Here is a 21,767-nt window from a genome sequence, read left to right on the forward strand (position 1 = left end):
CCAGTCATCTACGAACACATTTAGGGACGCTTGATTGATTGCGATCAAACAGGAGACTAATAACTCTCGTGGGGGGGGGGGGGGAAATAAATAAATAATTTATGTGGGATATATATATATATATATATATATATATATATATATATATATATATATATATATATATATATATAAAAAAAATAGATTAGATATAGATATTACACACGCATGTATACACACACAAAATGAACAAATCATGGGGTGTGTCTTGGTATGAAAATAGCGAATTTAAGAGCACAAGTCCCACTTGGCCTCAACCCCCTTCATGTGCATCACTACAATGGAAAAAGTGAGGCACAGGAGGGAATCAAACCAAAATGTGACGGTCATCAATTGCACATTAGGGCATTGATGTTCCTTTATAAGCATCCCCACCCCCAAGTGTTTGAGTGCAGACTTTGGCGTGCATGCACAGAAGAACCTGGCTGGGAGACAATATGGTGGCTGTACAGCTCTCAGTTGTCCCCCCAAATAGCTTCTATCCTGCAGTTCTACTCAACACTACAGGCTGGGTAAGTGACAGCAGAACTTCCAGTCATAGGCGTCTGCCTGTCCCAGGTGCAATTCTCCGGTGCTCGCACACCAGACATCCCGTCTACCGACTGCTACCACCAAGTGGGGAATGCAGACTACTATACAGCCATCTCTACCACACTGCTCTCTAAGTCCTGAATATACGGTCAGGGTTCAGAGGGCAGTCCCATCACACCTGAACTTCCCCCCTCGCCCTCCCCCTCCTCTCTTAAAGGCTCTGTGCCTGCACTGTACCCTGCCTCCTTTCCCCCCTCCCCAGACTCATCTATGTGCCTAACACACTACAGTCCCCATTACACTCATATTCAATGTCTACACAGCTAAATCCTGCTTCCACCATCACCTGTACACTGTCCTCATCACAACTGCATCCCTACAACCACTGTGCCCTCAAGTCCTTCCCTGACCAACTGACCTGCCACCCTTCTGCTCATAACACTGCACCTAATTTCCCCTTTAACGCCATGTCTCCCTCTGCTCCAGGCCCCCTACACCACCTGTATCTGCCATACACACTCATGTAATTATATGGAAGCACTTGGGAACATCTGTAGGACCCCATACTGAAGCGTGCATTGTATATGTTCTGTGACCACAGCCATTATCACATGACAAAGCAGTACATAAAAAACAAACAAACAAACAAAAAAAAAGTATATGTATATCTCCATATCCATATATCCGCATCCTCCGGATGGTCTACTACACTCCGCCCAAGCAACCATCTGAATAGATGTGTTACAAAAGGAGGAGATTGATAAAAATAGTCATGACAAATACAGATAAAAAAGGAAAGAGATAGAGACAAAGGGGAGATTTACTAAATCTGGTACAGCTGCGTATAGTAACCAATCACCGTTAATCAAAGGCATTAGAGATTCCACACTGCTGTAGTATATTACAACACATGTGAAGCAGTTAAAGGTGCAGAAATGCAGACTTTTGTCCATAATTTCAGCATAGGACACCACGAGGAACCTTATGCAAATATTTTAGTGATGTAACACTTCACCTGAGGACGACACACCACAACCAACCACCATGAAATTGTATAACTAATTACAAACACTACCAGAAAACATTCACCAAATTACAAATAAAAGTCTTTGGAATCACTGAGGCACTTTGGAAAAAAACAGAGATGAACTTACGAATGAAGACCATGGACACCACCTTCTACTTGGGCAGACATGGTTCTCTTTTCCAGTTTGAGTTCTCCAGAATACATCATAGAACTGCAAATAGAGCAAAGGGCTACAATCAATCTGTGTTAGCTGCAAACAAATATCAAGAGCCAATAGCGCTTAAATAAAAGTACACAGAAAACAGGGTCAAGAAGGTGCCTGTCGCAATGCCAACTGCTGCTTATCGTCCCTTCCGTAATAGCAATTGGCCCTTAACATTTGGAAAACCCAGAAGATTATACAAGTGGTAAAGTTCTCAAAACCAGAATATTAAATAAGAATTCCAGGTTCTTTTTATAGTTGTACATAGCAAATATTGTTATACCATATTTGGTTGATGCCCCTGGAAGCTGGAAAAATCAATGAAGTAGCCATCGCTACTCCAGTGATGTTCACTTGCTTTCAGGTCCTGTTGTGCGACTAGCCTGATGCATCAAGAACACAGAAGAGGCATCACGCTTCCCACCTTGTCCAATCAGAGAATGCAATGCATTCATTCAGAAAATGCAACATGTTCACAATACGTCAAACCAGCTGCTCAGCACAGGACCCAAAAGCAGTTGGAGATCACTGAAGTGGGCGGTATCTACTTTAGTGATTTCCAGCTTCCAGGGACAACATCCAGGTATGGTGTAGATACATAGTTACACTGGTCCAAGATGTGCCAATAGAACTATATAAAAATGTACTGTGCCTAAAATTATAAAAAGACTTGAAAGGTTTTTGAATACTTATTATCAAAGCAAAAAAACAACTTGATTAGGGATTTCCATACAATATCAGTTTTTACAAATAGTAAAAAATAGGTATACAAGGAACATGCCCAAGGTTACTTGAAAGTACAAAACAAAAAAACAATGAATCTTACCGTAGTATGGACAGACTTTTGGCCCCTATGTCTTGACAGCCATGCTGAATGCCTGCAATCAGGTATGGTGCAAATTTGTGGATAGACCCTTTGTCTTGAATGGAACCAGAAACTCCTTGGGCCACTTTTACTTTATCCCCTTCACTAGAGGGTAAGAAAAAAAAATATATAGGTGGTTAGAAGACAAAATATTATTATTAATAATAATAATTATTATATAACATTTATATTTTGTGTGGAGAAAAGGTTATCTGTGCAACCTGGATAGAGAAAGTGCAAGTTTGCTAGCAGCCAAAATCTAATTAGTGTACCAAAATCCATTAAGGCACATAAAGAAAAATAATAATAATTTTTTTTTTTTATAATATATAAATACTAAAACACCAAAACTTAAGTGGGGTGTCAGCACAGAGCGGTGTTTGGACACCGATACAAGGCTCTCTTTCTAGCGGCGTCTGGCAAGTTTGTACCCCAGAGGGGTGTGTGCTTCCCGAGGTGGATAATTGCATTCTTACTCTGGTCGAAGGTGCACGCTAAAAGTGACTGAATTATCTGAACTGTCCACATATCCATCTGCTACATGAAAAGACTGTTGGTCGTGGTGTTTGCCACTGCCCTATGGTTTCGTTACCATCAATTTTTTATTTCTATTTTTCGTTTTAGTATTTATCTGATACAAAGGAGGACTTTAGCTCTGGTTATACTACTGTAATACTTTATATTTAAACAGCTGCTTAGTCTTATTTTGTGTTTTGATTTAATTTCTATTTTATATTGGTAATTTTATATGTTTATCTATAATTATTTTTTATTTTTTTTCCCCATGTCTGAGACATCGACATATGATATTGAATAGTTCAACACATCTACCTGCTGCTGGCACTGTAGGATTGAGGTGGCGCTGAGTGGGTGACCCATAGCTATGAGAATATATTATAATACAAGGACACTGGGCTTTGGCAGCAGGGGCAGACATCTTTATTAAGAGAAACCAGCAGTGAAGACTTCAGGCTTCACAGCCAGTTTCCCTTTTTGAAAGGCGTTTGATTTTTCGTAAACGCAAAAATAATAGTACACTAGAGACATCGAGATGCAGCAAACATGTCTTTTAGACCCACATAGCCTATTGAATATATTAAGAAGGAACAATACGTCCCAATTCCCACACAACCAACAAAAATGGTGGCGGGAGATGGGACCATCATAAACTGTGTCATAAAGGTACAGTTACCCAGAAAAAAAAAAACAAAAAAAAAAAAAAACACACAGCCATACACTCACACACGCATCTCAATTACTCAACATCCGCCTGGCCTACATGGCTGCAAGTAGTAAAGGCCGATCTTGATCAATTCTGCAAGGACAAAAAATAAACAATAAAAAAATAAATAAAAAATAAAAAATTGTACCCTCACAGCCAGTTTCCTACTGTGTATGCGCAAGCTGCGCTTCCTGAATGGTCCCGTCCTGGGAGGAGGGGGTGTGTTTAGCAAGCTCTGCTTTAAGTACAAAAGTCTAAATTTTTCCTTCTTGTATCAGTGAAGGACACAGGAACTCAGAGGCTGTAGCAATGTCCAAGCAGGCCAACTGAGGGGAGGGCAAATGCAAATAAAAAAATAAATAAAAAAACCACACACACACACACACACACACACACACCAAAAGGCTCACAAAAACACAAAATAACTGGGGACTGCCTGCAGCTCAAAACAGATGCCTGAAGAGCCTTAAGACTGAAGCTGGTAACAGATGAGGGCTGAACATCCACCAGGCAAAACTGAGTACGTGTGAATAGAACCCAAGGTGACTGCCTTGTAATTAGGGATGCACCGAATGGGTTTTTTGGTGCCGAAACCGATACCGAAAATGAAAAATACACTAGGCCGAAAACCGAAACAGCACGATACCGAAAATGACTGTTTTTAAAAAATATTTTTATACAGGAGATGGTCAGAGACTGGCGACACGGTACAGGAGATGTGCCATTTTGCAGCCAGCGTGTCCCATTTTGCAGCCAGCGTGTGCAGGGGAGAGCCGCCTCCGCCACCTGTTACATCACAGCTTTCATTCAATAGCTGTGTGTTCCCGGCCGCGCGCCGTCCCACACAGCCCCTCCCCCTTGTCCGGGCACTTTGATAGACAGATCATCCGTCCAATCCTGTGGATGATCTGTCTATCCAAGTGCCCGGACAAGGGGGAGGGGCTGTGTGGGACGGCGCGCGGCCGGGAACACACAGCTATTGAAATGAAAGCTGTGATGTTCCCGGCGCTGTGATCAAACAGGCGGCGGAGGCGGCTCTCCTGCGCTATACACCCCCCATGATGGGCGTCACAAGGGGCGGGTGGCGGAGCCCCACCCCATTTTCGGCTCCATTATCGGCTATTTTTCTTTTTCAGCAAATTGCCGAAAATTGCATTTTTGGCGGATATGTTTCGGCGGCCGAAATTTCGGTGCATCACTACTTGTAATGCTGGTAAAACACAACCGATACTAAAAAAAGGACCAGGAAATACTCAGACCTAGTAGAGTATACCTTGGCAGGAAAGCTTGACCCTTAAGACCATAAAGCCTAGATTGTCTGTGAGCCACCATGAAATTAAGTGGCTTCCCTTTTATAGGACCATCACTAAACAAAAAAAGTCAGTCTTGTCAATGAAAGCTGTGGCTGTGAGGTATGCATTTTGGCAATTGCAGAACCCCTTCTGATGAACTGGTGCTGGAGAGAGGATAAAAGAACAATGCCATGCTTGAGGTGCAAGGTTGGAACCACTTCACAAAGAACGCTCTAGGCCTCACCACCACCTTGTCAGTGTAAAAGACTAGAAAAGTTTATTTACAGGACAAAGCTTTCAGCTCAGATACTCGCCTCACACAGGTGGTGGCAACAAGGAACACAAACTTGAGAGTGAAGAAAGGCAATGACACTGATAGGTTTTGTATTAGTTTCTGAAGTGCCAAAATTTACAGGGAAGCCAGATTAGAGACGTTATTGGATAAATTAGAAAATTAATTTTCTCCTGAAATAAAATCACAACTGGTGAAAACATTAGGCAGCTTAAAATACCTGAAATATCTCTTCTGACTACTGGTATTTTTCTCCATGGCATCCAGCGAGCCCATCCCTCTGTATTTCTTTAGCCTTACTCCATCAGAGAAGTAATATTCACCAGGTGCTTCTGTGGTAGCAGCCAGCAAGGAACCCATCATTACTGAAAAAAAAAGAAGAAAAAGATCTTGGTAAAAATTAATATTCCTGGTTTGAAAAAAAATATAGTGTGGATATGTGTGTGCGCACACGCGTTGTCACATAAATGTTAAAGTAATAAGCACTCAACTTGGAAAATGTATAGGTTAGGTTCCAACCTCCCCCCCCACGTTAATCGTGACATGCAGTTTTTGGTACTGATGAGGGACAGTTAGGGAGAAGACAGATACTTTTTCAACTAAAGTTGGTAGTTCTAACGTACCTGTAGAGGCCCCTAGAGCCAAAGCTTTCACCACATGTCCTACTGTTTGAATCCCTCCATCTGCTATAACTGGGACACCAAACCTGCGCGCATACTCTGCTACTTTGTATACTGCAGTTCCCTGAGGTCTGCCACAAGCCATCACTGTAAACAAGCAAAATTAGATTCAGAAGATTTAGGCATATGCAATTTTATTCCCCGAACACAAAAGATAAGGCAAAAAAAAAAATCTAAGTTATTGACAAAAGCAATTTCCTGGGGGAAAAAAACCCATCACTAGATAAAAAGTAAATCAAATAAAAAATTGTTACATATGCATAAAAAAAAAACCAAGGTTTAAGTTCTGACAGAAGAGCAGAGCTATGCAGCCTCTTTGTTGTCCAATTAGCAGGCTGTGTCCTCAACCAAAGTGTGCAGGCGGATGGATGCCTGAATCACAAGTCTGGCAAAACAGAAACCAAAATTAGCTGCCACGTAAACAGGAGATTTCTCACCTTCCTGAGTGATGCATATGGATCCACATCCCATTCCAACCCGAAGAGCATCCACACCAGCATCAATTAAATTCTTGGCTTGTGCTGCTGTTACAACTAAATGGACAGGAATATAAAAAGTTAGTTAGAAAAAAATAAAAGAAAAGGCCACATGTACACATGGAGTAGTTTGACACTGGAAAAAGTGCACCAACATAAAATCTCAGCTTGTTTCCGTGCCCAGAAAGCAGCAGATGGCATGTACAGCCAGCCATAGAGGTAAATGGCTGTACACACTTGCACTCGGACCTTCGCCAATAGTTTTGTTCATTGATGTAAAACGGTGCAGGACATCCGCCATACACAGAAATCCTGCATTCAGCACATGTGAAATTGTGTAATGCACAATAGCACTTGTGCATATCCACGTAGAAGTCTGTACGGTCAATTCTGTGATAGGCAGTGTGCCACCTCTGGATCCCTGGGCATCAGAAAACTCCCAGAATACTTCCTGCCCAAGGTACATCATATGACATCCTTGAATTTGCGGGAGTATATCTGAATGATGCCTGCAGCTACAGAGATCATTCAGATATCTTCTTTTTCAGCCGGTGATTCCCTACACCACAAGAATGATCATAGCAGCTGTTCCGCAGCTCTATCAATCTTATGGGCAGTGAAAAAGTAAAATAAAATTAAAGCGAGCGTTAGAGCGAGAGCAATAATTTTAGCCCTAGACCTCCTCTAAAAAATTTTTCAAAGGATGAAACTTTTTTGGGGGAAAAAGATGACTTTTACATGTAGGAGAGAAATGTCAGAATTGGCCTGGATGGGAAGTGGTTAACCTGTCGATGTGCATGAGGCCTTAAAATCTCAGTTTCTTACACAAATATATCTATTTAGGTACAGAAATTGTGCTCATTATTTATAAAAAGACAGGCGAATGAGAATGGAAAAAAAGAAAACCGTATAAGCAAAATAGTGAGGGCAAACTCACATTTATCACAAGCCGCCAAGCAGCTTTATAACAAAAGCATAATCCAAGATATAAATAAATAAACTCACCATTTCCTCCTACAACTTGCAGATCAGGATACTTCTGTTTGATGTAGTGGATCATGTTTATCTGATAAACGGAATTGCCCTGAGAAGAGTCCTATCAGTAAAAAACACAAAATTATCTACCCAATAGAGCCCTCTGGCCAATTCCATAGAAACCACAAGAAAAGTGCTGATGTATACCAGTACTACAACATCGACACCGCCTTGTGTGAGAAGATCGAGACGATACTTGTCATCTTCTCTGGTTCCAATAGCTGCACCACACAGCAGCTGTTTCCGGCAGTCCTTGGAGGCAAGTGGGTAGTCACGGTTCTTCTTCAAGTCTGTCCTGGCAATGATGGCCACTAGTTCATCACTGTCATTTACTATGGGCAGTTTTCCTAAGGGGGAAAAAAAAGGGGGGGTAGAAATAGTTAAAGTGTGCATTTAGTTGCTCCACTAACACAGCAAACAAGCCTAATGCGTGTAGCCACTCAGTAGCGAATTAGTAGAGCCAGAAACGTAAGGCATGAATGTAGTGTTACTTAGATTAGAACTTTAAGGTATTTGGCAGCCAGTTAGAATACACGGTTTCTCTACATCTTTAATCACCGATTTGTTTTTAAAGTGTTTTTTTCCACCCCATTGTAAAATTATAATATATAAATATATATAACACTCACACACCACTTACCTTTACAAAACCATGTAATGGTAACAATTCTATAAATATAATACATGGAAGTTGTGGACATTTTTGCTCCTACTGTGAACTCAAGCAAAGGACTGTAAGCAGCCTTTTAACATCATCTTTTCTGGCTAAGCAATGTCTTACCACCATGATCCATTTTGGTTGCGTTTGATGGAATTTGCTTCTCTCCCTTAATCACAGGGAAAAGCCATGGGGTAGTGATGGAAAGTAAAATGGTATCTGGTCCAGGCTCCTGCTCACCTTTTATCAATGAGTAATTTAAAAATGTGCATATAAGAAAAACAAAATCATGGCACTAAAAAGGGGTCTAATTTTTCTAACCAAGATCACCATTGCCCTGTTAAAAGTGTTGAAATCAAAGACCAAAACAAAAACCAAAGTTCCTAACCTCTTGCGGACCAAGTAACGCACATGTGTAGCGGCAAGGAGGGTGGGCCTTAAACTCCACATGTATGTCCTTGGCAGCAAGGATTTCAATGCTAAGTGCACTCCTAGCACAGCAACTGGTCTTTTACTTACGATCAGAACTCAGGATGGGCTCCTGATTATCTGTCAGCCAATTACAGTGGACACGTGACCAGGAAGTTCATCCCAGCCCCCCGTCCTAAAGGAACACTTAACTTTAGTATAAAATGTACATGCGCACTTGTTCTCAAAAGTTTGCATACCTTGGCAGAAATGCAAAAAACAACCCGCACACCATATTGATCATATATTAAGCCATTTATTATTATCTCATGTTGTTTGGCTCCTTTCTAAACCATAATGATAACAGAAGTCACCCAACTGGAGAAATACAGGCTGCTCTGGGGAAGAAAAAAAAAAAAAAGGAGGAGGATGGTGTGGTTGTGTCAAGGAGCACAATATATAAATATGACAATACTTTAACAAAAATGAGCTGCACGATTGAAAAAAAAAAAAAAAAGTATATGTTTGGGAACTTTTCACTAGATTTCTCTCAGATAAACTTTCAATAAATCCAAGCTCTGCAACCCAAGATGACATGCACAGGCAAAGCCATTGCCCGCGCATGTCAGGTCATTTTTTTCTTCTTTATTTGTAAAAAGACCAAAAAATTTTCTCTTCAAAATTTGTTTTTTTGGTTTCGGTTACAAAACTTTATAAATAAGTAAATTTTCTCCTTCACTGACAGGCACAGATTAGATGGCACCAATGTGGTGGAACTGATGATGGGCACCAATATGCAGCACGGATATGCAGCACGGATATGCAGCACTGATGGGTACACATAGGTGGCACTGATGTACAGAAATTGATGGTACGGATGGATGCCGGTACCGACCAATAAGGCCTGCCAATCAGTGATGCCCATTGTGGGCACCGACTGGCATCTATTGTGGTAGTTTCCTTCAGAATTTGTGGTGCATTCTGGTACGTTTATGTGTGAAAAAAAAGCAACATGCAGTACTTTTTTTTTTAATGCACATGAAAGCTCCTCACTGAAATTCATTTTTCTTGCATATGCATTAGCACTGTTTAAAAAGCGATTCAACTGTATATGGTGCAAATGAGCTGAAAAGCAGGATGCCAGACTTTTGTTTGGGCAAGCTGGCCTAAAATGAACCATTTCTATTATATTACTAGAACTATGACTACTACTATGTGAGCTATAAGACACTGTAGTAGTATTAGGTACATACAGTGCTGCATTTCTAGCAGCAGTACAAGTCACTTCCTATCTGCTACCAAAACTAGAGTCGCGCTGAATGCTTCTCTGCCAAAAATGGTTTCACAAGACATTTTGTCATTTAAAATTATTAAGAGTTGCAGGGGATTGTAGTCGCCCCCCCCCCCCCCCAAAGTAGCGTTATATTTTAACTCCTTGGCGCCGGCCACATGCAAATATGGTGGCTGGGCCTTGGCGCGAGCAGCCGCATTCTTCTGTGTATTCTTGCAAACAGCACGTGTCCTGCGCGCTCGAGACAAATGACTTAAAACTCCCAATTGCTGTTTGCGATAGGGAAATTTCTGCTCATCTGACTGCTGTGAAAGCCAATTACAGATGTCGTTACCTTAAGCCCCGCCCCTGGCATGCAAAACCCCTTTAAGGGGCACCCGCCGGCTTTAAGGAGTTAAAGCGGGAGTTCCGCCATTTTTTGTTTTTAGAAGTCAGCAGCTACAAATACTGCAGCTGCTGACTTTTAAAATAAGGACACTTACCCATCCAGTGTGCCTGCGATGTCGGCACCCGAAGCAGATCTCTTGATCGGCTACTGGGTGCTGCCGCCGCCATCTTGGGTATAGAAATCAGGAAGTAAAGCCTTGCGGCTTCACTTCCCAGTTCCCTACTGCGCATGCGCGAGTCGCGCAGCGCAATAAGGATGGTCCCCGCTGTCTCTGGGATCCGTGTGTTTCCCAGCAGACAGCGGGGGACCTGCAGGAAGTGGCATAAATAACCGTAGATTCTGCGGATATCTATGCCGAAGTGGGTGCAAATACCTGTATTATACAGGTATCTGCAACCCCCTTCCCCCTGAAAGGTGCCAATTGTGGCACCGGAGGGTTCCAATGAGCGGAAGTTCCACTTTAGGGTGGAGCTCTGCTTTAAGAAGCTAGGTTTATTGCGGCAAGTAGTTAAACTGTGCCTGTTGCATTGCAGTTATTCTTGTTGATTGGTTATAATATAACTTTACAAATAGAGCTTATTCCATAACAACAAACTCCTTTAATACTAAGGCTCCTTTTACATTAGCGTGTCGTCTTGAAAGTCGCATGATTTCCTGTACAACTTTGATGCGACTTAGATCTGCATTTACAGTCTCTGGACCACAATTGCATCGAAAGCCAGACTAAACTAGTGCAGGGAACTTTTCTTAAGTCGCAGCGACTTTGTGGGGTCAGTAGGAATAGAAACACATTAAATTGTATATGTCCTATAACTTGGTATATTACAATTCAGATCCCAAGTTGCACAAGAAAGGAGCTTTGGGCTGCATTCACACCTGGGTGTTTTGAACTGCGGGGGAAAATTGCTGCGATTCTCCCTACGATTTAACAAAAAAAATCAAAAAAAAAAAAAAAAAAAACCATGTTTAAAAAATGACAAATCGCACGTTTCAGATGCCATTAATTTGAATGGCATCTAAAAAAAAAAAAAAAAAAAAAAAAAAAAAAAAATGCAGTGCAGTTCTGGCGTGATAAATGGCATTGCAATCATAGCAAACCGCATCTCGTGATGCTAGTCGCCTGGAAGAAGCTCTGCATCCTTTTTTGGGTGAAAAGCTTCACACGATATAGATTGCAACATGATTTATTGTACAACAATTGTGACAGAATCGCGTTTTAAAAGGTAACATTAAAACGAATGGCCTATGAAATGCGCGTGGTGCGATTTGTCATTTTAGCAGAGCGTTTTAAGATCACCGCGATTCAAAATACTCATGTGTGAATGCAGCTTAACAGAGAATGTGAGAACTCTTTTCTGAAAAAAGTACATAGAGCCAAAAAGAAATTCCTCACCTTTCTTACTACGCTGCAGGATTTCATTAGCTTCTTTAAGAGTGACTCCGGCAGGAGCAACAACCAGTTCATCTCGCTTGGTCATTACCTGCAATATAGAGCACATTGCAAATTTTAAAGTTGATGCTACAGTACACTGGACACCAAAAGTCTGGCCATTTCTAATTTTAGTACTTTGAACTACAGACATATAGGCATGCAGGATAGGAGAGCTGAAATAAAGTCAGAATTCCTCATCTACAACCTTATTCTGGGACATCAATTCATGATCTGAAACAAAAGGGTCAGGGAAATCGCTAGGGAACGCACTGTTAGGTATCTTCCCTTGTGATCAGTCAAAACTCTAGATGTGTTGAGAAGCAAACAATTTATTTCTGATGTGGCCCACAAAAGAGACATGCTTACAGCACAAAAGCTGAAGAAAAGAAGTCTCTCGAAAAGAACGTGTCCCGCCTCCTCATACCCCACAAGAAAAACACCTCTATGCTTCTATTGGCGGAGGGAACATAAATAACGTTGTCATGGCACAGGATGGCACTTTATTTACTATTCATGTTCCCGTACATTCTTAGGCTATCATATTAAGTTAAATCTAATCATCCTACTTACTATGGAGTCAATTAAGACAAAACAATACAACAAGTTAATACAATAATGTGCTCAGAAGTAATTTTTTTTAAAATCAGTCTCAGGAATATTGTTTTTCTAATAGTCACACAATAAACATTTAAAAAACTTTTCTAACACGCACATTCAGAAAAATCACTTCTGTGACAGCTTGCATAAACACTTACTGTACCATAATACCATCAAGATATCACAAATGGACATTTTTAGTTTCTCCCAGTTTAAAGAAAATAAAAATGTAGTCCCATAAAGCATCATCAAAATGCAGTTATAGAAATACAATATTTTGTTCAATGGCAACTAAATTGTATTATCTGAAAATATCTACTACATTTTGAAAGTGGGGGTTCAAGTGGATTTTATATAGTATAAAATTGTATATCAACCAACCACTGCATATCAATGAAATCCTAGTTGAAGTGAAAGCTTTTAATTAACTTTGAGATTTGAATTACAGACAAACATGTCACCTTGTACACACGGTTTGATTGTTGTACAACTGAGCGCCAGATTTTTGTCAAAAGCGCGTGTGCAGGATTTTGTCTAGCATACCAATTATCTGCGAGTTGTCCTTTGACAAACACAAACGTAGTGACGTACTACAAGGAGTATAAAGAGGAAGTTCAAATCTCAATCACCACCCTTCAGGCCCCTTCTGCTAATTTTGTTTAGTAGAAGTTTGGTGAGCGTTGATTCGAGAGTTTCAGATCGTTCAAAACAAATGCCTTTTCAAATACGTTTGGCATAACCACATCAGTATCACCAGCAAAGCAGCGTCATTATTATCACGTTAAAGATGAGAATGTGCGCTGCATTTTGACTTTTCATCAATTGCCGTGTCAGAAATGTCAATTCTACATTACGGATGGTAGTTTACAAGACCAAACTCTTCCCAGTCGGTCCTTGATTCCGAGCATGCGTTTGTACTTTCAACTCGACTCCAAAAACCAAGGGGGAAGACCAGGTTTTTTTCCCCCTCTAAATTCCATGTATAAATGGTAAGTTCAATCCAGCTATACTGCAGCATTTCCTATTCTAGTAATAGACATTTGTAATAAATCCAATGCATTCGTGCTTTTTTGGTGGCATCATGTACAAACCGCTTATTCACGAGTCATTTTATAAAGATAACTGTCCTGACCAACTGTGACACCCCAGCACTTTATACAGTACCTCGCTCAGATAAGTGGTGTAGTCCTTCTCGGTCAAAAAGTCTATATCTCTGGAGGTGACGATCCCCACCAACTTGCTGCCCATTTTTCCAGTTTCAGTTACTGGCATGCCAGAAAACCCGTGGCGGGTTTTAGCTTCAAAAACATCACCCACAGTATGTGAAGGACTCATCACGACTGGATCGGTAATAAAACCTTGTTCAAATTTCTAGAGAAAAAAAGGAGACAAGAAACCATGCAAGTATGTTAGTGGGGAGAACAGAACCTGCACATTTGTGCCTGCAACTGAGCCATTTAGATTTAGGCCCTGTACGCAGACTTTCTGCATCCATGGCTGTGAGCAGCCACGAATAGCAGCGGGAGACGTCAGCCTCCCATGGCTTTCAATAGGGCGTGCGCCCAAAGCTAATCGCTGGGAACCCTCGTTGGCAATTTAGATGAGGGAGACCCAACAGTCCCATTTGCAAATGTGAATGGAGCTTTACAGCCATCGGATTCTTATACTGCATACCACAACCCCTGTTGAGGTATTTAAAAAAAAAAAAAAAAACCTCTCGCTGAATTTCCATGATCATAACAGACCTCAAGAAGCAGAGCAGATGCCCAAATAAGCTCAACAGAACTCTAAAAATATATATATATTTAAAAAGAAAAGCTATTACTTTTCTCATATAGGATTTATACAGCTCCATTATCTTCAAAAGCAGAGAATAAAAACAAAAAAAAAAACACACAAAAAAAAAGTCACACACACACACACACACACACACACACACGCATACACGCATACATACATATACAGCAAGGATTGTCCAGCACCAACTAGATTTAATAGGGCAAATATGTATGAAGCTGGCCTGTAATCAGGTATGCTATGTCTCAAACAAGGCCAGTTTGTAAAAATAAAGCTCTAGCACACAATCTGATTTTAAAATAAAGGCTGGTGAACATTTACCATAATGTAATTTGCCAACTGTAAAATGAGTGTTAAAAAAAACGTAACTTTACCTTCACTGAAAACCACATCAAAAATAATCACGCCGTCCAGTGATGCAAGCAAATCTTAACCTTTCCTTTACAAGCTGAGCTTGCAGAGGGACTAAGGTTTAAGTTTATTAGAAAAAAATAAATAAAAAAAAAAAAAAAAGACATAAAAAAGGAGGGAGTTTTTAAAAACTGGGAGCAGCTGTGCATGGCAACCAAATTTTAGCTTTCGCGTTCAAAACTTAACTGAATAAGCTGAAGATAGAAGATGATTGGTTGCCATGCACAGCTGCTCCCAGTTTTTAAAAACTCCTTTTGTCTTTTTTTTTTTTCCTCTAATAAAGACATAAAGGGGGAGTTTTTAAAAACTGGGAGCAGCTGTGCATGGCAACCAATCAGCTTCTATCTTCAGCTTATTCAGTTAAGTTTTGAACATGAAAGCTAGAATTTGGTTGCCATGTGCAGCCGCTCCAGATTCTGGCTGCCATGCACAGCATGTATACAACTTCAGCTGCTAGTTTAGCTCTATGTATTAATAATCAGACATATTTTAGGTACACCTTGGTTTATGCATTTTAATCATATGCTCAGTCAGTTTTTTTTTTTTAGATTTGTGATTAATTTGCACTGGGAATTATGATCCATTAGCAGGGATCACCACAGTCCTTTGACACATCCCAAAGTCTTCAGGAGCCTGGCATTGTGCTCACGCTCCACCGATCGAAGTTGCAGTGCTTTGCAGATTCATTTGCAAAAATAAATGCATATTTTTCCCCCTGCAAATAGATTTGCATTTTTTTTTTTTTTTTTTTTTTACAAAAGGTGGAGTTAACCATTAAGGCTTAATGTACACCAGACCTTTTTAAAACCTCCCCTGAACAATTTAACTTGACAAATAGTATACATTTAAAACCGTCAGTTTTGCATTTAGGAGCTTTTTTCCTTCAAATGCATCTCCATTAATAATGCCTGTAAACAAAAAACGCAAGCTACCGCGTTTACAAACGGTTACAGGCATTTGGCATTTCAAATGACTCTAAACATCTGTCCTGAATGTTTTTTTTGCTTTCCAAAAAATGCTTCTAAAAAACGACCCCGTGTACATGTACTGATAAAATAACAGGAGAGTGCAGGGGCAGCAAAAGGAGAGAAAAAAAAAAAAAAAAAAACACGCAACCAATTTGCATGACAGGAAAGTGTGCCCGGCTCTCAGAGCCGGTTTCAGACCTGATTCACACCAGAATTGGTGTACAGGGATGCACCGGACCCCTTTCTAGGACCCGCAGACACATCAGCGTGAACCCAGCCTGAGACAAATAGCTATTAAAAGGAAATATTACCTTCACTTTGCGGACTTCATTGGCTTGGAACTCTGGAGTACAATTGTGATGAATAATACCTATACCTCCCATAAGCTGCAATAAAGCAAAAATATATATTTAAAATTGTGAGAGCAAAATCACACATTGTGCAACAAGTTTCACATCCAAATTTAAAATTAAGAAGCTTTCATCTCCTCTAAAATCTCTTAAAGTGGAGGACAACTTCTCCAAAATGGTTTAATGTGCCCGGTGCAACTCAGGTGCAATGTAAATGAATGCTACCAAAGGCACAGACACCCCAATTGGTCTCTTCTGTCATAAGTGCAACTCCCTGTTTGTGTCAGCATTAATGTACACCGAGCCACACCTAAGTAGCTCAGCATACGTGTACAGCACTGCTCTGTGCCTTGAAGAGACTCCCATGCACCTAAATGGAAGCGATTATCATCGTTCCCTGTCAAATCAAGCAGTCAAAAAGTCCGAACCTGGAAGACAACCAGGAGGAGAATATAGATGTGCCCATGACAGTCGCGAGTGCTAATGCTGCACTGCTGGAAGGGATCACTTGGCTTGCCAAGTCTGCCATGATGTGCAGACTAGTAAAACGATGGCATAAAGCTTCCAAGAGCTGCTTAACAATCCCATGACTTAAAAGTGTTACTAAACCCACAACAGTAAAATCAGTCTGTATATGCAGTAAAGCATGCTGCTTTTATACTGTGTGGAAAAAAGCAGTTTGATCCCGTCTTCTCTGATCCTCCCCTTCTTCCACAGTCCCCAATCCATCTCCTAAGAGTACAGAGCCTTGGGGACACTCTGCACATGCTCAGTTTAGTGTGTATCGCTAGAGAGTTTTTGTTTTTATTCTTGGGAGGGTGCATGTGATCAGCACAGGGCCAGACAGGTCAGGAATCCTGCAGCCTCATTAAAACTCCTCCTACAAGCTTTAACCAGTGCTTGGCCAGACAAAGATAGAAGTCACAAGACTGCTATATACTGCCGATGAGAAAGGCTGTTCTGGATGTTATTGTCAAAACGTGATTGAACAAGCTGAAGATAAAAAGCTATTGGTAACTATACATGGCTGCAACAGAATCTCCGTGCAATGCATTCCAAGTTCTCTGCTGCATGGTTAATTAAACGTCCCCGTGGCAAGGGACATGTTACATATATACTTAAGACACCGCTCCAGTCACAATGAAGCATCTTAAATCCACATCAGTTTTTGTTTTTTTTGTTTTACTATACAGTGTTAAAAACTGCTGCATATTCAGATTTCCATAGTGCAAAGCAACGTTTTATATTTACCGCCATTGCAATGGCCATATCCGATTCAGTCACAGTGTCCATGGGGGAGGAGATTAAGGGCGTCTTCAAGGTTATTTTACGAGTCAAGGCAGAAGTCAGATCCTGGAAAACAAAACAAAAGTTAAAAACAAAAAATTCCATAATTCAACAGCCAGAAACAGAACAAAAAAAGGAAAAACAAAAATCTGCATTCTAATAGACACTGTGAATAGGAGCTAAAAAATAGATCTGCTACTGTCACAAGGACCAGTGGGGTGCATTGGAGGACTGGTCCCAGACCTCCCAGCCAAACTACATCCTCTTAAAGAACAACTTTAAGAGCCCTTTCACAATTTTAGTTTGGCCAATAGAAAGCACTAGGGGGAGGAGAGGGAGGGGAAATTCGGAGTGGGAAGCTGCCATTTGAGCGTTGTTTTGCCCAAGTCAGTCGTTTCTATTGAAGTCTATGGGGCCAAAAACACTTGTAGACTTCCAAAAAGAAGCTCATGTACTTTAGGCATTTTGCTTCAGGCGACAGAATGCATATATGTGAACAGGGGCCATTGAAATGAATGGACTTTTGCTCGTTGGGCATTTTGGCGCTTCAGAGCTGAGCGTTTTAGAAATCTGAAAAAAAAAATCGCTCAGGTGTGAACGGGGCCCAAGTCATGTGCACCTCTGTGGAAGTGATGGGACGCTCACTGAATGGAATACATGGCACATGGACTGTGAAAAGGAGAAATTTTCATCAATTCTTTCCCATCAGGACAGAGTTCCTCTTTGCTTACAATGCAATTTAGGTTACATTGTTCTGAAAAAGAAAGGGTTCTGAAAGAAACTGGCCCTGAGACAATAAAAAAAAAAAAATTAAGCCATGGTTTCATTTAACTGGTGTCTTCAAACAAGGGATATGGTGTAGGAGAACTCTTCCCATAGGGTATTACTGTATCTCTAATATACAGATTGCTGAAGGAGGAGGGAGGATGGGGGTTGTTCTGTAACACTATCAATTTTTCAAGTACAGGTAATCAGTTTTATTTTTATTTATTTTAATCTGATCACAAAAAGAAGCACTCTATTAGGTAAAGCCAGCCATAGACTGTTAGAATCTTGGCCGGTGCAGCAGGGACCGGCCAAGATGCGAACATGTATGGGCAGGCTTAATATATCCAATGTATCAACTTGGATACAACCCGCCTGCTGGATTTTACATGCGATTATTGCTAGCTGCTGGTAATAATCACCTTGTACTTCTGGGGGAAATCTGGGGCTTCCCCTGCCCTTCCCCATTGGGAGAACACAATGGCTCTGAGTGAGGGATTCCCCTCATCAATGCAGACTGTGGTTGCAGAAAAGAAAATCCCTCCGTCTATGGCTGACATAAGGGAACATTTCTGTTGTATTCAGATTAGTAATACAATGTGAGGGAGCAGCCACTCTGAATAATTATCTGCCATGTCAAGGCAAAGAGATGGTGAAATAAATACTACAATGTTTTCCAGCATTTCCATGATCGATATCAGATCATATTTAGATTCCTTTACCGGCTTTGCTCAGGGCAGACAGAGCAACGAACAAGTGGCAAAGTGATGGAACATAAAATGTGCAGGCAATCCTGACAAAAAGTGGTTTACAGTGAAAACAAAATGCTTCACTTAGTGTATATTGAGCCAGTCTGTTTAATGCAACAATCTGGTCTTCAGGAGAGCGATTGGTTACAGTGGGGCATGTGTGCTAGATGACCCTCTTGGCTCCAGCCTACATTAGAAAGGTCTCTGCAGACCAAACATTAGGACAAAAATATAGGCAGTTTTGAAATCTACCACAAGGTGGCAGCAAAACACAAAAAAATTGTAAGTACAACAGATTTCCCACTTCAGTTTGCACATGACAAAAAAATAATTTTTTTTTTTTTTGATCTTACTATGTCCATGTTGGCACCTTTATCCTGTCTTGATATCATTAGGGGAATTACACCTAAGACGGTTTTCCTGGCCACTTCATGTTAGCATACAAGGGATCAGCTCCTTCTCCGACCCCAAAGGGCCACATAGTAATTTAGGCTTTAGTATCACAAATTTGGAATTTCTTCACTTTGTTTTACTGAAGCTCTCCTTCAATTGTTCTGAATAATAGCATACCAATTACAAAAGAAAGCTTAAAAAAAAAAAAAAAAAAAAAAAAAAAACACAACACAACACAACACACACACTTATTTTTGGGGCCTTCTAATATCTGTAAAATATACAATGTGGCCCTCGAACTGAAAAATTTAGAGATCCCTGCTTTAGTACAACACAGAGGTGTGCCACTTCACAGCCAGGTTTAGTGCACCCCCCAAGCTCTTATTGTGCGTTTATTGCCTAGTTTTTTATTTTTGCATTGGTGCATGTTCTCCTCTGCAGTGTACAGTTCCCTGTACCCTTTGGTTGACAATCCCTTTCTTATTAGTTTTAAAATGGGTAAAATTTATTTTCACAATTTACCGGCCAGACTTCAATGGGGTTTGAGGAACACATGCAATTCCCTAATTTTAGCTTCTCTTTAAACTCACCCAACCAAAACCCAGTCACAGTCAGCTCATCCCTAGTGGCTAGGAACATTGTCAGGAAATATGAAAAGGGAGATCTCCATGCCAGAGTCCAAGAGATTTAAATAGCCAGTAGGGGTGCAACAGATCAAAAAACTCACGGATCGGATCGTTCCTCGGATCAGAGTCACGGATCGGATCATTTTTCAGATCAGCAAATAATTTAATTTGCAAAAACCTGTGAAAATTCCACCACCATAGAGTCCCCACTGTAATATCCACAATCTCCCCCACTGTAATATTGGTGGAGTATGGCTGGGCATTGGCAGGCAGGGTATCGCAAGAGTATTGGCAGAGTATCGCTAGAGTATTGGCAGAGTATCGCTAGAGTATTGGCAGAGTATCGCTAGAGTATCGCTAGAGTATCGCTAGAGTATCGCTAGAGTATCGCTAGAGTATTGGCAGAGTATCGCTAGAGTATTGGCAGAGTATCGCTAGAGTATTGGCAGAGTATCGCTAGAGTATTGGCAGAGTATCGCTAGAGTATTGGCAGAGTATCGCTAGAGTATTGGCAGAGTATCGCTAGAGTATTGGCAGAGTATCGCTAGAGTATTGGCAGAGTATCGCTAGAGTATTGGCAGAGTATCGCTAGAGTATTGGCAGAGTATTGCAGAGTATTGGCAGGGTATTGCAGAGTATTGGCAGGGTATTGCAGAGTATTGGCAGGGTATTGCAGAGTATTGGCAGGGTATTGCAGAGTATTGGCAGGGTATTGCAGAGTATTGGCAGGGATGGCTGCTTCCATCTCAGGATCTCTCCCCTCCACTGTACAGGTTAGTACAGAGAGGGGAGAGAGGAACAGGCGCACTGAGCGCGGCGCCGTCAACGGCGAATATGCCGCGTGTGACGTCATCGCGGCTTCACCAAATGACAGCAGCGAACACCCACCGAGAAGATGGATGCAGCGGACTACAGGGGACAGCGGTGACTTCGCTGGCTCCTGTGTCAGGTAAGTGACACATAATGGACTACTATGCGATGCATAGTAGTCCATTATGCTTTACCGGGAATGAAAGAGGAAGTAAACTCATCAGGGTTTTCCTTCCTCTTTAATGTATTCACATTGCATACCAAGACACCTGTTGACACACTCCATTCATTTTCATAGAAAACACATCAGGAAAAAAAAATAAAAATAAATAAATAGTGTGAACAGTGTAGAGATCTAAAAAAAAAAAAAAAAAAAATTTTTTAAAGTTGCTATCAGACATAATACCAGTAAGTGCATTAACCACACTGTCTAGTTTCCTATGATAGACAGTCTCTGCAGCACTGTAGGAGCAGTATTTACACGGTTCCTAAAGCGCAGGGCAGTGCCGGCGAACCACCGCTACAGGGGCACTTTGAAGCCCTTTTCGGCCGAATAGTGACAGTAAAACGGTGCTAAAAATAGCAGCACTTTACCGCTGGCGCCTCGGTCTGAAAGCACCCTTAGCTTGGCTTGTAACAACTTAAGACAATAAGAAGGAAGAAATAAGTTAAAAAAAATAAAATAAAAAAATGCCACTCACCACTTCATCAGCTGTAAAGTCAATGAATCCAGGTAGAATCAAAAAGTCACTAAAAGAAAAAAAAAAAATATATATATTATTCTTCTTCTACATGATTTATATAGTGCCAACAGTTTACGCAGTGCTTTACAATGTATAGGGGGGGGGGGGGGCGACAATTACAGTACAGGTCAATACAAAAAGGTACAGGAGGGCTCTGCTCGTAGAGCTTACATTGTAAAGGGTGGGGGGCAGTGGTACAAAAAGGCAATAGCTGAATATATACATATTATGTCAGAGCAGAAACGAAGCACTGAATGTTTAGGACAGCAGCAGAAAATATCAAACTTTGGAGGGGGAAAAAAAAAAAAAAAAAAAAAAGAGAAGGATAAACTTGCCCTGCATTTGGGCAGTATAATGCTTCAGTGGTGACATCCACTAGCTAGAAATATCAATTTGCCTTCATTTACCACTGCATCATATTTAGGCATTCAAG

The 21,767-nt window shown here is 40.9% G+C and overlaps 1 protein-coding gene across 4 annotated transcripts in view; it reads right to left on the minus strand.

The window, feature by feature from the left end:
- The window catches only part of IMPDH1 (inosine monophosphate dehydrogenase 1), a 238,037-nt gene that overhangs the window by 27,020 nt on the left and 189,250 nt on the right, over nucleotides 1-21,767 (minus strand). For all 4 annotated transcript variants that reach the window (XM_077470732.1, XM_077470733.1, XM_077470734.1 and 1 more), the window contains exons 3-14: nucleotides 21,293-21,341; nucleotides 17,213-17,314; nucleotides 15,923-15,997; nucleotides 13,600-13,806; nucleotides 11,800-11,887; nucleotides 7,809-8,008; nucleotides 7,632-7,722; nucleotides 6,588-6,683; nucleotides 6,094-6,237; nucleotides 5,691-5,835; nucleotides 2,626-2,769; nucleotides 1,725-1,808 (exon numbers count right to left, since the gene is read on the minus strand). In XM_077470732.1, coding sequence (XP_077326858.1) covers nucleotides 1,725-1,808; nucleotides 2,626-2,769; nucleotides 5,691-5,835; nucleotides 6,094-6,237; nucleotides 6,588-6,683; nucleotides 7,632-7,722; nucleotides 7,809-8,008; nucleotides 11,800-11,887; nucleotides 13,600-13,806; nucleotides 15,923-15,997; nucleotides 17,213-17,314; nucleotides 21,293-21,341 — 1,425 coding nt within the window. The remainder of the gene's footprint in view (nucleotides 1-1,724; nucleotides 1,809-2,625; nucleotides 2,770-5,690; nucleotides 5,836-6,093; nucleotides 6,238-6,587; nucleotides 6,684-7,631; nucleotides 7,723-7,808; nucleotides 8,009-11,799; nucleotides 11,888-13,599; nucleotides 13,807-15,922; nucleotides 15,998-17,212; nucleotides 17,315-21,292; nucleotides 21,342-21,767) is intronic.

The sequence above is a fragment of the Lithobates pipiens genome, unplaced genomic scaffold (genome assembly GCF_037356315.1).
Source record: "Lithobates pipiens isolate NorthernLeopardFrog02 unplaced genomic scaffold, aLitPip1_a1.2 Scaffold_8, whole genome shotgun sequence".
In the NCBI taxonomy this organism is placed as follows: Eukaryota; Metazoa; Chordata; class Amphibia; order Anura; family Ranidae; genus Lithobates; species Lithobates pipiens.